At 43.7% G+C, this 13777-nt stretch overlaps 1 protein-coding gene across 1 annotated transcript in view; it reads right to left on the bottom strand.

Moving 5' to 3' along the window:
* The window catches only part of hmcn2 (hemicentin 2), a 69828-nt gene that overhangs the window by 6069 nt on the left and 49982 nt on the right, over positions 1-13777 (bottom strand). The window contains exons 54-69 of the mRNA XM_029637683.2: positions 13563-13690; positions 13219-13375; positions 12992-13113; positions 12737-12901; positions 12520-12627; positions 12239-12373; positions 11990-12124; positions 11563-11832; positions 11263-11453; positions 10970-11183; positions 10621-10755; positions 10324-10514; positions 8926-9007; positions 8600-8770; positions 8105-8257; positions 7782-7919 (exon numbers count right to left, since the gene is read on the bottom strand). Of these exons, the coding sequence (XP_029493543.2) occupies positions 7782-7919; positions 8105-8257; positions 8600-8770; positions 8926-9007; positions 10324-10514; positions 10621-10755; positions 10970-11183; positions 11263-11453; positions 11563-11832; positions 11990-12124; positions 12239-12373; positions 12520-12627; positions 12737-12901; positions 12992-13113; positions 13219-13375; positions 13563-13690 (2495 nt within the window). The remainder of the gene's footprint in view (positions 1-7781; positions 7920-8104; positions 8258-8599; positions 8771-8925; positions 9008-10323; positions 10515-10620; positions 10756-10969; positions 11184-11262; positions 11454-11562; positions 11833-11989; positions 12125-12238; positions 12374-12519; positions 12628-12736; positions 12902-12991; positions 13114-13218; positions 13376-13562; positions 13691-13777) is intronic.

Genomic DNA, 13777 nt, shown 5'->3' with positions numbered 1-13777 from the left:
ATATAGACTTATTTTTCTACTGTATTATTGACTGTATGTTTGTTCTACTCCATGTATAACTCTGTGTCGTTGTATGTGTCAAACTGCTTTGCTTTATCTTGGCCAGGTCGCAGTTGTAAATGAGAACTTGTTCTCAACCTGCCTACCTGGTTAAATAAATGTTAAAAAACACTAAAATAATGCAATTGTGTCACGTTATGACAAGTTTTGTTAGCTGTTATGACATGATTATGACCGTGTCATAATGTATTATGTCGCTGGGTGTCAAGTAAAGCGTTACCTAGTATACCATATAGCCTATGTTTTATACAATTCCTTTTTGCAATTACAACCCAATGAGAATGAAAGTAAAAAACAACATAAGGTTGCAAAGAATTATATTTCTGATGAACTGGACAGTATTAAAGTGATACTGAATATATGGTGTTTGGCTCCGTCCAACAGCACTTCATGCTTTTGGTTCAGCCTTTTCCACGGTGCTAAATGTTTCATTTACGTATGAAAGCGTGTCAGCACACAAACCATACACATCCCAATGACAAAAATACAACCAAATTGTGAGTATGGGAAACGCATGAGGGTGAATGGCGAGAACATTTTTACCTTACAAACTTCTTCGGATCCAAACATGTCATACTCTAATCAAAAATAAATTAAATACTAAATACTTCAAGTTCATTCCCATACATGAAAGTCTGTCTTAGGAAATAAGGAGGATTCTTAGAGGTTTCAAAGGACGGCGTAAACCATTGCTTTACTAAGGCTTGTTTAACTGGGGCTACATGGAAAATATTTTAGCTGTTGGAAAGACGGTGTACTCTTATGCACATCGAATTTCCTCAGATCATTTCTGTGGAATACTAGACAGAGGCATACAGCATCACTTACAAACGTTTCACATAGGAATGGGAATGACTAATGCTGTAACACAATGTGACTTTGTTGTAGTAAATTAAGCACAGACCAAATACATACAAATATTGAAACATTGCTGTTTCCAGTCAATTTTATCTGTGGGAAACAGCTACTCTCTCTGTGTGCATTTCTCTTTGAAAAATCCTCCTCCACATCTACTACATTTGACCTGTAACTAGTATACACTTATAAGACACCCACTGTGAATGTGTCATCCTGTCTGCTTTTCACCTTGCTCTGACTTCCCGTTCCTGATTATTAGTCTATACTTCTACCCACTTGATAAACTTTAAGTGTGCCTTGTCCTACAAAATGGTCCACCCACACAGACAGTGTGGTGAAGAAGGCGCAACAGCGCCTCTTCAACCTCAGGAGGCTGAAGAAAATGAGGCTTAGCACCTAAAACCTTCAAACTTTTACAGATGCACAATTGAGAGTATCCTGTCGGACTGTATCACCACCTGGTACGGCAACTGCACCGCCCACAACCGCAGGGCTCTTCAGAGGGTGGTGCGGTCTGCACAACGGATCACGGGGGGCTAACTACCTGCCGTCCATGACACCTACAGCGCTCGATGTCACAGGAAGGCCAAAAAGATCAAGGACAACAACCACCCAAGCCACTGCCTGTTCACCCTGCTACCATTCAGAAGGCGAGGTCAGTACAGGTGCATCAAAGCTGGGACCGAGACTGAAAAACAGCTTCTATCTCAAGGCCATCAGACTGTTAAACAGCCATCACTAGCACAGAGAGGCTACTGCCTACATACAGACTTGAAATCATTGGCCACTTTAATACATGGAGCACTAGTCACTTTAATAATGTTTACATATCTTGCATTACTCATCTCATGTATATACTGTATTCTATATTATCTATTGCATCTTAGCCTATGCCGCTCTGTCATTGCCAATCCATATTTTTATATAATCTTATTCCATTCCTTTACTTAGATCTGTGTGTATTAGGTATTTGTTGTGGAATTGTTAGATATTACTTGTTAGATATTGCTGCACTGTCGGAACTAGAAGCAAAAACATTTTGCTACACTTGTAATAACATGTGTACGTGACCAATTACATTTTTTACAAGCTTATCACCTTTTTGTACCATGAAAACCATTGATTCATACAACTAATTCATGACTTTCGGATTACTCAGTGAGACTTATCTTCTGTACTGTCTGCCAATTGTACTGTCTCTCTAACTGAACAGGGACTGGTAAGGACAGCCTTGTAATGGCATCAGGATAAGTAAGGTACAATGAATGTAATACCTGTGAATTGCAATACGATGAGCTATTTGCAGCATTTACACAATGATTTAGCACTTTGTGTAGGCCACTAAAGTCTGCCCTGCAAGCTCCACATTCTAGTCCAGTAAATACATTATACAAATAATACTTTTCATGATATGGAAGGAGCTCCACCTAGATAATACATGACACATTTTACAATAAGCAATTTGTTAAAAAGTAAATTATACTGTATAGGTTCAGCTTGAATACTTTTTCCCGTTGCTCTGTGTAACTCCAGCGATCAATTCTATTGATCGGATTAACGAGATGAATTAAGCACTTGCTATATACAATTTCATTTGTCTAAACTCACACAATCTATTCCATTGTACCACCAGAATGTCAAATAAGCAGGAAGAAGCAAAATCCCAGATGCCAGTGAGTCTTGTCGTCACAAAAAAAGACAGTAGCTGTCACTACAATTTCACAGATCACAGAGAGATATGTACTGTATAAACTGAAATGAGAGCAAATCACAACATTGTTCAGTGGAAGCTGCTGTAACGGAGTAAATGGAATGGCATCAAACACATGGAAACCATCCCCTTTGTGTCCAGAGCCTGGAGCCCTTCTCTCCTTCCTCCAGCCTCCTGTGCTGTATGACCCAGGACTGCTCCACCGCTCTGTGCCGGGCCTCCTCCAGCACATGTTCCTTCTCCTCCTCTGTGACACCGTAGTGGATGTTGAAGTGAGTCCTGTTTTGCATCTGGATGTCAGCGAAGCTCCCACCACAGTCATCATCTGGGACAAGGTCATGTTGGCGCCGTTGTCCAGAACGCGACCCACTACGGTGTGGCCGACCACTTCTAGGTCCCCCTCCAGCAGGTCAGGCTTGATGAAGTAGTGAGTATCCAGAACGCCCACCATGAAGTGCAGGCCTGACAGGTAGACTGTGGTTTAGGACTGCTGCCACACAAAGGCTGTCCTCGCTAGCAACCCCAATGATGAGATGACGACATAATCTCTGATGGCAAACTTGACGTCCTTACTAAAGATAGAGGAGATGGCAGAGAAGCGGGGCCTCCGGCCATGCCATGCCCACAGCTGACCACTCACCTTACTCATAGGCAGCCGGTCCAGAGTGATTAAGTTCTTCAGGTGTTTTGGCAACTCACACTGGATACCCAACAGAACCTTACTAGGGTCCCAGTCTTGTGTCTTGGTTTGAGTCCTAATCATTGCGTAGGTTTGCTCCATGCTCTCCACCTCCGGCTTGGGATAACCAGGGACAACATTGTGGAGCTGAAACCCAAACAGTTGCAACCAACTGCTAATATCTGTAGCGTAGCTGTTGTTGAAGGAGTAGAGGTTGAAAAGCTTGGGGTTGATGCTGAGCTCCATCCACAGGTTATGGTTGGGAGTGGTTCACCTCCCAGCCACCACATCATATATAGTCCCTCCTCCCCAGGTGCACCAGATTGGTTAGCGGGTCATAGAGACCGCCGAGGAACCCGATGATCAGAGAGTTTTAGTCTTGGTAATTGTCTCTGTAAGTGGTGTAGAGCATCTCCTTGACAATGTGTCCGTGGCTACTGAAGATGGCCAGTGGCGTGCCAGAGTTATCACAGGCTACGTAGTATTCCTCCCTGCTGCTTAGCTCCATGTCGATGAGGTGGTGTCCCTGCAGGTCAAAGTAGAGGGAAGTGATCTCAGAGCTGGAGTGGTTGAACATGTCGGTCACCCTGGTAGGTTTGGTCAGGCCAGCATAGAAGAACTGAAGCTGCGGGCCGTCACGGGTCCTGCCTAGGCCGTTATAGCGGTAGTGAATACTCCTCTCCGACACTGTCAGTTGGAGCAGTAATCAAACATGACATTGTCCCGCAGGCGAAGGAAGCCATCTTCATCCATTTCGTACTGAATATCTCAGAGTCTTGTCATGAGGTCTTGTAAGTCATAGCGCAGCGGCATTAGTCTGGCACTGTTGACATGAATCAGTCAATTAATGTTGCCGTTGAGATCGTAACTATAAGCTGACTATTAGCATCATACTTGTATGAGTAGCGTGTGATGTTATCCACACCGGTCCTGATCAGCGGAGGCTGGTGGGATGAGCTATTGGAGCTGAAATGGAATAAATGGAACAGAGTCAAACGTGGTTTCCATATGTTTGATACCGTTCCATTTAAACCATTACAATGAGCCCATCCTCCTATAGCTCCTCCCCCAAGCCTCTACTGATCCTGATCTCACAGATAATGATGAGACCCCTTTTGTCATATTGTACTAGACTTCAGGATCTCATACTGGACCTCCATCACTTGTCTGTTGGCATTAAATATCTTACTGTGCTTCATGATGTGAATCAGGTAAGTTCATGAAGTTCATGAAACTGAATTTCCCAAACTGTTCAATCCTTCCAGACACGTCAACATAATGGTAAAGGTCAATGGGAAGAGAAGTTTCATTGATCATGGCCTGCATGCTAGTGACCCGGTAGTTATTATTGCTGTAGTCAAATCTGCCAATCACCAGACCCTCCACACTAAACCTATAGATCTGTCTCCCAACCAGAGGACCTGTCCGTCTGTAGAGGATGGTGCACATGAAGCCCTGGTTCATGAGGTTGTGGTCTTCACCCCCCTCCTCCTGGAGATCCTTGCGACTTTTCCCACATTTTGCTAGGTTACAGCCTGAATTTAAAATGGATTCAATTGAGATTTTTGGGGGGTCACTGGCCTACAAAAAATACCCCATATGGTCAAAGAGAAATAATGTTTTTTTGTTTACAAATTAATGAAAAATGAAAAGCTGAATGTCTTGAGTCAATAACTATTCAACCCCTTTGTTATGGCAAGACTTAATAAGTTCAGAAGTACAACTTTCCTTAACAAGTCACATAATAAGTTGCATGGACTCACTCTGTGTGCAATAATAGTGTTTAACATTATTGTTGAATGATTACCTCATCTCTGTACCCCACATATACAGATAATTGTAATGTCCCTCAGTTGAGCGGTGCATTTCAAACACAGATTCAACGATAAAGACCAGGGTTTTCCAATGCCTCTCAAAGGGCACCTATTGTAGATGGGTAAAAATAAAATAAAAACAGACATTGAACATCCCTTTACGCATTGTGAAGTTATTCATTACACTCTGGATGGTGTATCAATACACCCAGTCACTGCTGTAAACATACAGGTGTCCTTCCTAACTCAGTTGCCGGAGAGGAAGGAAACCAGTTGAAACCAGTTACAGAGTTTAATAGCTGTGATAGGAGAAAACTGAGGATGGATCAACAACATTGTAGTTACTCCATAATACTAACCTAATTGACAGAGTGAAAAGAAGGAAGCATGTACAGAATAAAAATATTCCAAAACATGCATCCTGTTTGCAACATGGCACTAAAGTAATACTGAAAAAAATGTGGCAAAGCAATTGACTTTTTATCCTTAACACAAAGTGTTATGTTTGAGGCAAATCCAATATGACACATTACTAATTACCACTCTCTATATGTTCAAGCATAGTGGTGGCTGCATCATGTTATGGATATGCTTGTAATAGTTAAGGACTGGGGAGTTTTTCAGGATAAAAAAATAAATGGAATGGAGCTAAGCAGAGGCAAAATCCTAGAGGAAAACCTGGTTCTGTCTGCTTTCCACCAGACACTGGGAGATTAATTACCTTTCAGCAGGACAATAGCCTAAAACACAAGATCAAATCTACACTGGAGTTGCTTACCATGAAGACAGTGAATGTTCCTGAGTGGCCGAGTTACAGTTTTGACTTAAATCTACTTGAAAATCTATGGCAAGACCTGAAAATGGTTGTCCAGCAATGATCAACAACCAATTTGACTGAGCTTGAAGAATTGTTTAAAGAATAATGGGCAAATGTTGCACTATACAGCTCTTAGAGACTTACTGCTGTAATCACTTCCAAAGGTGCTTCTACAAAGTATTGACTCGGGGGTGTGAATACTTATGGAAATGAGATATTTCTGTATTTAATTTTCAATAACTTTGCATGCATTTCTAAAAACATGTTGTCACTTTGTCATTATGGGGTATTGTGTGTAGATTGGTGAGAGAAAAAAGTAATTTAATCATTTTGAATTCAGGCTGTAACAACTAAATGTGGAATAAGTCAAGGGGTATGAATACTTTCTGAAGGCACTATGTTTTTGTGAGAAGCTGCTGTTGTGTTTCACTGTTCTTGTGTATTATTGCGACAAATTTGGGGACAATAAAGGACTAGGAATCTGAATTCTCAAGTGAACAAAAATGAACTGCAGTCAAGGAGAAATATGCCCTCTGCTGGTTCTCTTACAACGTACATGCGTAGGATCTTAATTAGACCACTTTATAATTTCAGGAAAATAATCCTGCAGCAAGAGGTATTGTGAATTATTGTGATGATTATTAATTAAATGGACATTTGTTTAGGTGTTGATAAAAAAAATTGTTAGAGCAAATTAAATCTGACAAGTTTCTAAGCCCTGTCTAAGCTGGGGCGGGGGGTTCTACTAAGCTATATGGAATTGTTTTAAGATTGTCATATCAGGGATACCAGGGATCGTTTTGCTATTTAATTTGGTATTTTAAGACACCTCGAAGTATCACAAAAAAATATTTTAAAAAAATGTAATTTGATGAAACATTATTTTTGGCCTTACTGCTATTTGGCCATAGAAATGCATTGAATAACAGATTCACTACATGAAACAGCGATATAAGAAAGATGAGAGGAAACATTTGTTATTTCTTTCTTACGTGTATTTAACCCCTTATTTTTGGCACTAAACAGTCTCCGTATATACTACCATTCATTTTTTCAACTGCTACTGGGGACCTTCAGTCTTGTGGGTCCTGTGCAAAACAACAGACATGTACGTGTTCGTGAGAGTCTCACCTTTCCACAGAGGGGTTAGTGTGTAGCCCAAACTGTTCGGACGCTACAGACAGAAGATCGGCTGTATCGACTTCAGATGAGTCCCAAGACGCTCGTGAGAGTCTCATCTTTCCACAGAGGGGTTAGTGTGTAGCCCAAACTGTTCGGACGCTACAGACAGAAGATCGGCTGTATCGACTTCAGATGAGTCCCAAGACGCTCGTGAGAGTCTCATCTTTCCATAGAGGGGCCAAACAGACGCTACAGGCGATTTTGTGAGAAGACCGATCTTCGGGATGTCTCATGGGCTGACAGACACCGCTCTAGCTCTGTCACCACAGATGCTGAAGTGCGACATGGGCAGACGCAGTGGATTGAGACGCATCCAATATCTATCTTAAACTGACCGATTTTTATGGGGATTGTTTTTATTATGCTAATTCAATATCCAGGGGGGTACGGACATCGACCTTAGGGGGGGGGGGGTTAAAGTGGAAATTATAAACTTGAGAAGCCTGTTTAACCTTGCAATACACTACAAGTTTTTATTTCCTGCTATTAAGAACATTTCTTGCAACAACAGGGTGATCCAATTAAGATCTTACACCTGTACAGATTTAAAGGGAACATTCAGTTCAGTAGAGACAAACACTGTTGTAGGACTACATTTAAAGTAGAGTAAAAAAAATCAGGTTATTTTGCAGAATGTAACTGTATCTGTTCTTAACTGACCTGTGTCAAACTCCAGTTGGGACTCCTGTCTGAACAGGCCCTGGGTCAGTGAGTAGCCGTTCCTGGCTGCTCCAGTCTGCAGCACTGTGGTCCAGTAGATGGGAGCAAACACAGACACGAGCGCCCGCAGCAATGGACCTGCAAAACATCAGTAGTAAGACCACAGCTTATATGGAAACATCTCTAAGAGTATGATAGGTCAGGGTACAGACATGCTCAATGACAGTGACTGAGGGATATATACACAACGTCTTCACAACTTGATTAAGTTACTGACTTGATTGGTATTTCTAAACAGAATCCTCTCCCACTCCCATACTCACCCACACTAGGGGGGATGTTGTCCAGGTGGGCCTGCAGGGTGCTGGTTCCCTCCTCTAGGTCCTCTGTGATGTTAACCTCCAGGAACGACACCCCAAACTCCCTATCATTCACCATCCCTATCAGGCTGCCCCTGGCCTTACGAGGGGTCTCCCCTTCAGTCAACAACCATAGAGAAAGATGGAGGGGGGGGGGGGAGAGAGAGAGAGAGAGAGACAGAGAGAGAGAGAGAGAGATACAGAGAGAGAGAGAGAGATACAGAGAGATACAGAGAGAGAGAGAGTGAGAGAGAGAGAGAGAGAGAGAGAGAGAGAGAGAGAGAGAGAGAGAGAGAGAGAGAGAGAGAGAGAGAGAGAGAGAGAGAGAGAGAGAGAGAGAGAGAGAGAGATTGAGAGGGGGGATATAGTACTAATCTTTTTATTTACATGATATCATTCCATTGTTAAACTCAGCTGCATCTGTTTGGAGTGACAGCAGATCCGTTCAATCAGCTGTACCTGGACAGAGTCCAGTCTGACAACTTCTGGAGTCCATACTGGGACCGTCGCATGATCGCCCCCCATTGACTGGCTCTGGATTGTTGCATAACCTGATTCGCTCCTGAACCCCTCGTCCACAGGTGGTGCTGCATGGGCCCCACTCCTCCCAATTAGAGTAACCTCCCTTAACTGTGGCGAGAGAGAGAGAGAGAGAGAGAGAGAGAGACAACATTTAGAGAATGAAATAAAAAATGTGTGTAATTTTAAGAATACTCCTTTTTCATATTTTCACAACAGTATTTGGAGGTTGGTGTGACTGTGTTTATGGTCCACACATCACTTACTCTGTATTTTGAGAGAGACAGTTCTCTCCGCGACTCCAGCCTCACTCTCAGCCACACACTGGTACTCCCCTGCATCTCCTTTCTGACACCGATGGCGACAGATAGATGTTATGGCATAAACACATTTAACACAAGCACATTATTATTGTTCCTCTGAAATATGAGGATTGATATTGCTGGTGGGGACCCTCATCCTTTCACTCTTCCAAATAACATCATGGAATGTAGTGACATTACCCCAGTGGTTCAGCTAAATGTGAGTGTGTAGTGTGTGTGTGAAGATTGTGAATGTGTGAGTGTGTAGGCTTCTACTAGAAGCTGCACTTGTCATATTCATATGCTAACAATAACCTGCATTAATTGGCCAATTATTAACTACGACATTTATAAATCAAGCTGATGATGTCTTAAAACATCTTTGTTTAATCCTCTGTATCAACTTTGTGTACGTCTAAGATAATAGAAAATAGGTGATCTTGACTTCCAAACTGATCATCATGACCTGTCAGCATTATATCCTTCAGTGAAGTAACAATCTGGTATGAAGACCAAGGGATGAGTCTTTTAGGTCCTGCCCTGTTTCAACGTTTCTAAAAGGGTGTGTTAGCTTACTGACTGGTCAGAAATATGTTTCCACATGCTGAAGTATGGTGTCCTGTTGAATGCTGCTGAATAAAGTCTTGCCCTCCTAAGAAGTCCCGTTTGAGTTTCTTTGAGTGCGTCAGTCAACTCTACAATAAACATTGTGTTCCACTGGCTGTTTTCATTTTTTTTCTGTTGAAAAAGACTGATGCATATTTCAGATTTTTTTTTATGGAACTTCTATCCCTCATTGACGCATTTAAAAGCTGACATTTTCTAAAAAGGAAAGTTTATGGTTTTTCCGTTAGCTCGTTCGGCAATAACTCAGTATGACAACAGAGTATCACAGAGCTCTCTGTGAGAAAAACTATTTGTCTTTGAGAGTGTCAGCTGCAGGGTGTACTATTCCAGCATTAGCTATAGAGGTAACAAAGTTAACAACGTTACAGCCGGCAGAACAGGGAGAGAGCCTGGGAACATCCCTCTGAGCTCCCTCCTTCCCTCTCTAGCTAATACGGTTAGCCTCTGACTGAACTCACGCCAATCTGATTACGGCCAGACTCGGACACTGCAGTTACTGTAGGTCACACAATGTTCCATGACCCAGGATTGCAGATGGAGTGCAGATTGACTGCAGTCAGTGGTCCATCCTCTCACTCTTAAGCTGACTTCAAAATTGTCCATCATTTCTTGTGTAAGCCTACTCTCTTTTTGTTTGTACAGACATTTTTTAACTCAAGATATGAACTCTCAAATTCAAAGAACACTGGATAAAAATATTTCTGAGGGAAACAGATGGGACACGTGATGTGTTACCGTGACGCTGTAGATGGCCAGGGAGCCATTATGGAGGGGTTGCAGGCGAAGGGAACGGAGAAGGGGACTGCCGTCACGGAGCCAGCGGAGGACAGGACTAGGGTTTCCCTGGACAGGACAGTCCAGCATGGCTGTGCCACCCTGGGCCACAGTCTGAGAGATGTGGGCCTCTCCCTTCAGAACTGGGGGTTCTAAGGATACATGATACACCCCTTACATACAGTGTACTCCTATCAACAAATAGAACAATACAAATATAAACAGTGTAAACTCTGGTCATGTCTTTAAAGTGCTCACCTCTAATGCGGACAAATGAGAGTGCTCTAATGGTGCCCACACTGTTCTCTGCTAGGCACACATAGGTTCCCGCATCACTCATGGTCACATTCTCTATGACCAAGGAGCTTCTGCCTGCCTCATCCACACTGGAACCTGAGATAGATAGAGTTAGATAGAGTTAGAGAGAGAAATAGATAGATAGATAGATAGATAGATAGACAGATAGATAGATAGATAGATAGATAGATAGATAGATAGATAGATAGATAGATAGATAGATAGATAGATAGATAGATAGATGCAGCAATCAAGATCATTATATCAATCCTTAAATCAATCATAACAGAATATGTAGCCAGTGGAGTACCTGGATAGGGGCTGTTGTTAGCGGTCCAGGAGATGACAGGGGTAGGGGTGCCCTGTCCATGGCAAGACAAGCTTAGACTTTGGCCTTTGTTCAGGGTCACGTCACCAGGTAACTCCTTGAAGGCGGGCCTCATGTTGACGGACAGGCGGGTGTCCTGTCTCGCTGTGCCTGCTGTGTTGGTGGCCACACAGGTGAACACACCACCATCACCTGGCTACAAGGGACAAAAAGTTGATCAGAATCTTCACCTAAATCACCTTGATTATACACTGTAAAGTAGAAACGTCTCTGACCTCTGCCCTCTCAATGATCAGCTCTCCTGATCGCAGAACAGTAAATTTGCCAGGCAGGTTGGGCACGGTGTTATCGTCCTTCTCCCATGACACCCTGGGCTCTGGCAAACCCTGAGCCGCACACGGCAACAAGGCCTGGAAGCCCTGGACAACAGACAGCTCTGGCTGACCAGCAGGAATCATAGGCGGGACTAGAAGAGAAAGAAAGACTCAAATCAGTTACGCCATTCACTGTTAATCCTAATGTCAGGTTAAATTACGGTTAAATCTGTGTCATGCCCTCAGTTCCTATCCACTCACTCATTATGACAAGCCTCATGTCATGGCTGGCCCTGCCAACGAGGTTTTTTGCAGAGCAGGTGTACAGGCCAGCATCACTACGTTGTGAGGCCGCGATCCTCAGGGTGCCGTTGGCAAAGAGCTGTATGTGTGCCCCCTCTGTGACGGGCCTGCGTTCCCTGTGCCAGGACACCTCCGGCTGGGGTTGCCCATCTGCCACACACTCCAGGCTCACTGGCTGGCCCAGCACGGCCGTGTACTCCACACGAGGAACACTCAGTACTGGGGGAACTGGAGCAACACCATCACACATAGTTGAACCTTTCACTATTGAGATATACATTATTTACATTTCTCTGAGGCCCACAAGCATTCAACTAATTACCAACAAGTGCCTCCAAACTTTTCAGACAAAATGTCTATGCTCTGTAGAGATGTAGTGTGTTACCTTGCAGCACGAGCCGTGTCCTTCCCATTGCTGTGCCAGCTTCATTCTGTGCCAGGCACTGGTAAGTGCCCGCATCACCCAGTGTGACCCGAGAGAACTTCAGAGCTCCATTTGAGAGGAGAGCCAGTCTGTGACCTGTAGAGCCATAGAAAGAAGACATCACTATTCAGAAGCAGCAGAGTATAACTGACCAATGTGTTATATAATGGCTTGATTTCTGATCAAGTGTTTAAAAGAGGACATTCTCACCAGTTAATATGGGAACACCCTCTCGTTGCCAGGTGATGGAGGGTCGAGGGAAACCTTTCACCTCGCAGGGCAGAACCGTCCCATGATGCAACACTACTTGTACTTCCTCTGTCATGGGCCTGATCTCAGGGGGCTCTGAGTCGGAGAGGGCAAATCCATTGTCGTTGTTTATCATATACAGACTAACCATTGTTAAATGGTAAAATTAAGACAGAGAGTTACAAAGCAAAAACATGAACCATTACTGTATAACCTTAACAACAATCCACCCGAGGACCCACCTTGCACTGTGAGAGTGATGTGTTTGTGGGCCACCCCTGCAGGGTTCCGGGCAGAGCAGGTGTACCTCCCTGCATGACTGGGGGTAGCAGCTGTAATCTCCAGCACCCCTGGATCCAAACAGTACAGTAACACAACAATGAAGACCAAAGTATTAACATGACAGAATCACTGATGGCCATAGTACCAGGTTACACTCTGAGCAGCAGTTGGACCTACCTGTGGGCAGGACCCGATAACTCCCTCCTCGGGAGCCCAGCTTGGCTCCACTCTTGGTCCAGCTGACACTGGGCTCTGGGCGGCCCTGGGCATGGCATGGCAGCACCACAGGGGCCATTTTAACAGCAATGACTGTTGTGATGTCATCTTCAATGGTGGGGGGGGCTAAAGGGAAAGAGAGAAGAAATCTCAGTCTTTATCTTAGATTAAATGGCTCTCTACCAATGTTGGATTAGGACCTAAAAGCAACAATACCTTGTAGGATAACCTCAATGACACTGCGCTCCTCTCCAACCTCATTGGCTGCTGTGCATTCAAAGTATCCCTCATCCTGATTGGATGGAGAGAAAAGGACCAGAGATCCAGAGGAGAGTAACCTTGAAACAAAACAAAGTCACACACAATAATTCAAAATGAATCCTTTGTATGTATGTCCATTTTTTTATAACTCACAGGAGGACAGGCCATTCTGCTCCACGTACCTGTATGTGCCAGACTGCTGGTTGAGGTCTATGGGAGTCCCATTCCTCTTCCAGGTGACTTTAGGTGCAGGTATACCTGTGGCCTCACAGCTCAGCACGGCTCTCACCCCTGTGGTCACCGTCACGTTGAAGGGACCAGGGTTGATCGAGGGACCAACTACAGGGACCCAAGTCATAAATAAATACATATGTATGGCATACAAACCAATCTGACTGTATGGTGCTGACTGTAATGCAAGTGGCTGAAAACCTGAATAAGAGTGTCTGATCCAAAATGTTAATGTAAAAAGGTAAATCTACTGTATTATGGTGTGATTCTGTTTTTCTTTGTTGTATTTATTTACCAAACACGCGTAAGTCCATCCCATGGTGATCTGATCCGGCCTGATTGGACACGGTGCAGTAGTAGCGTCCAGCATCACTCAGCTGAACAGCCTTTACACGCAGAGAGCCTTCAGACAGTGTGGTGTACCTGGGACACAGGACACACACAATCAGTCAGCTCCCCTGACAATCTACACATCTATAGTCATACAGAAGATGACATTCTGCTTTATGT

This window comes from Oncorhynchus nerka, linkage group LG27, assembly GCF_034236695.1.
Source record: "Oncorhynchus nerka isolate Pitt River linkage group LG27, Oner_Uvic_2.0, whole genome shotgun sequence".
Lineage (NCBI taxonomy): Eukaryota > Metazoa > Chordata > Actinopteri > Salmoniformes > Salmonidae > Oncorhynchus > Oncorhynchus nerka.
This window is presented reverse-complemented; position numbering and strand designations above follow the sequence as displayed.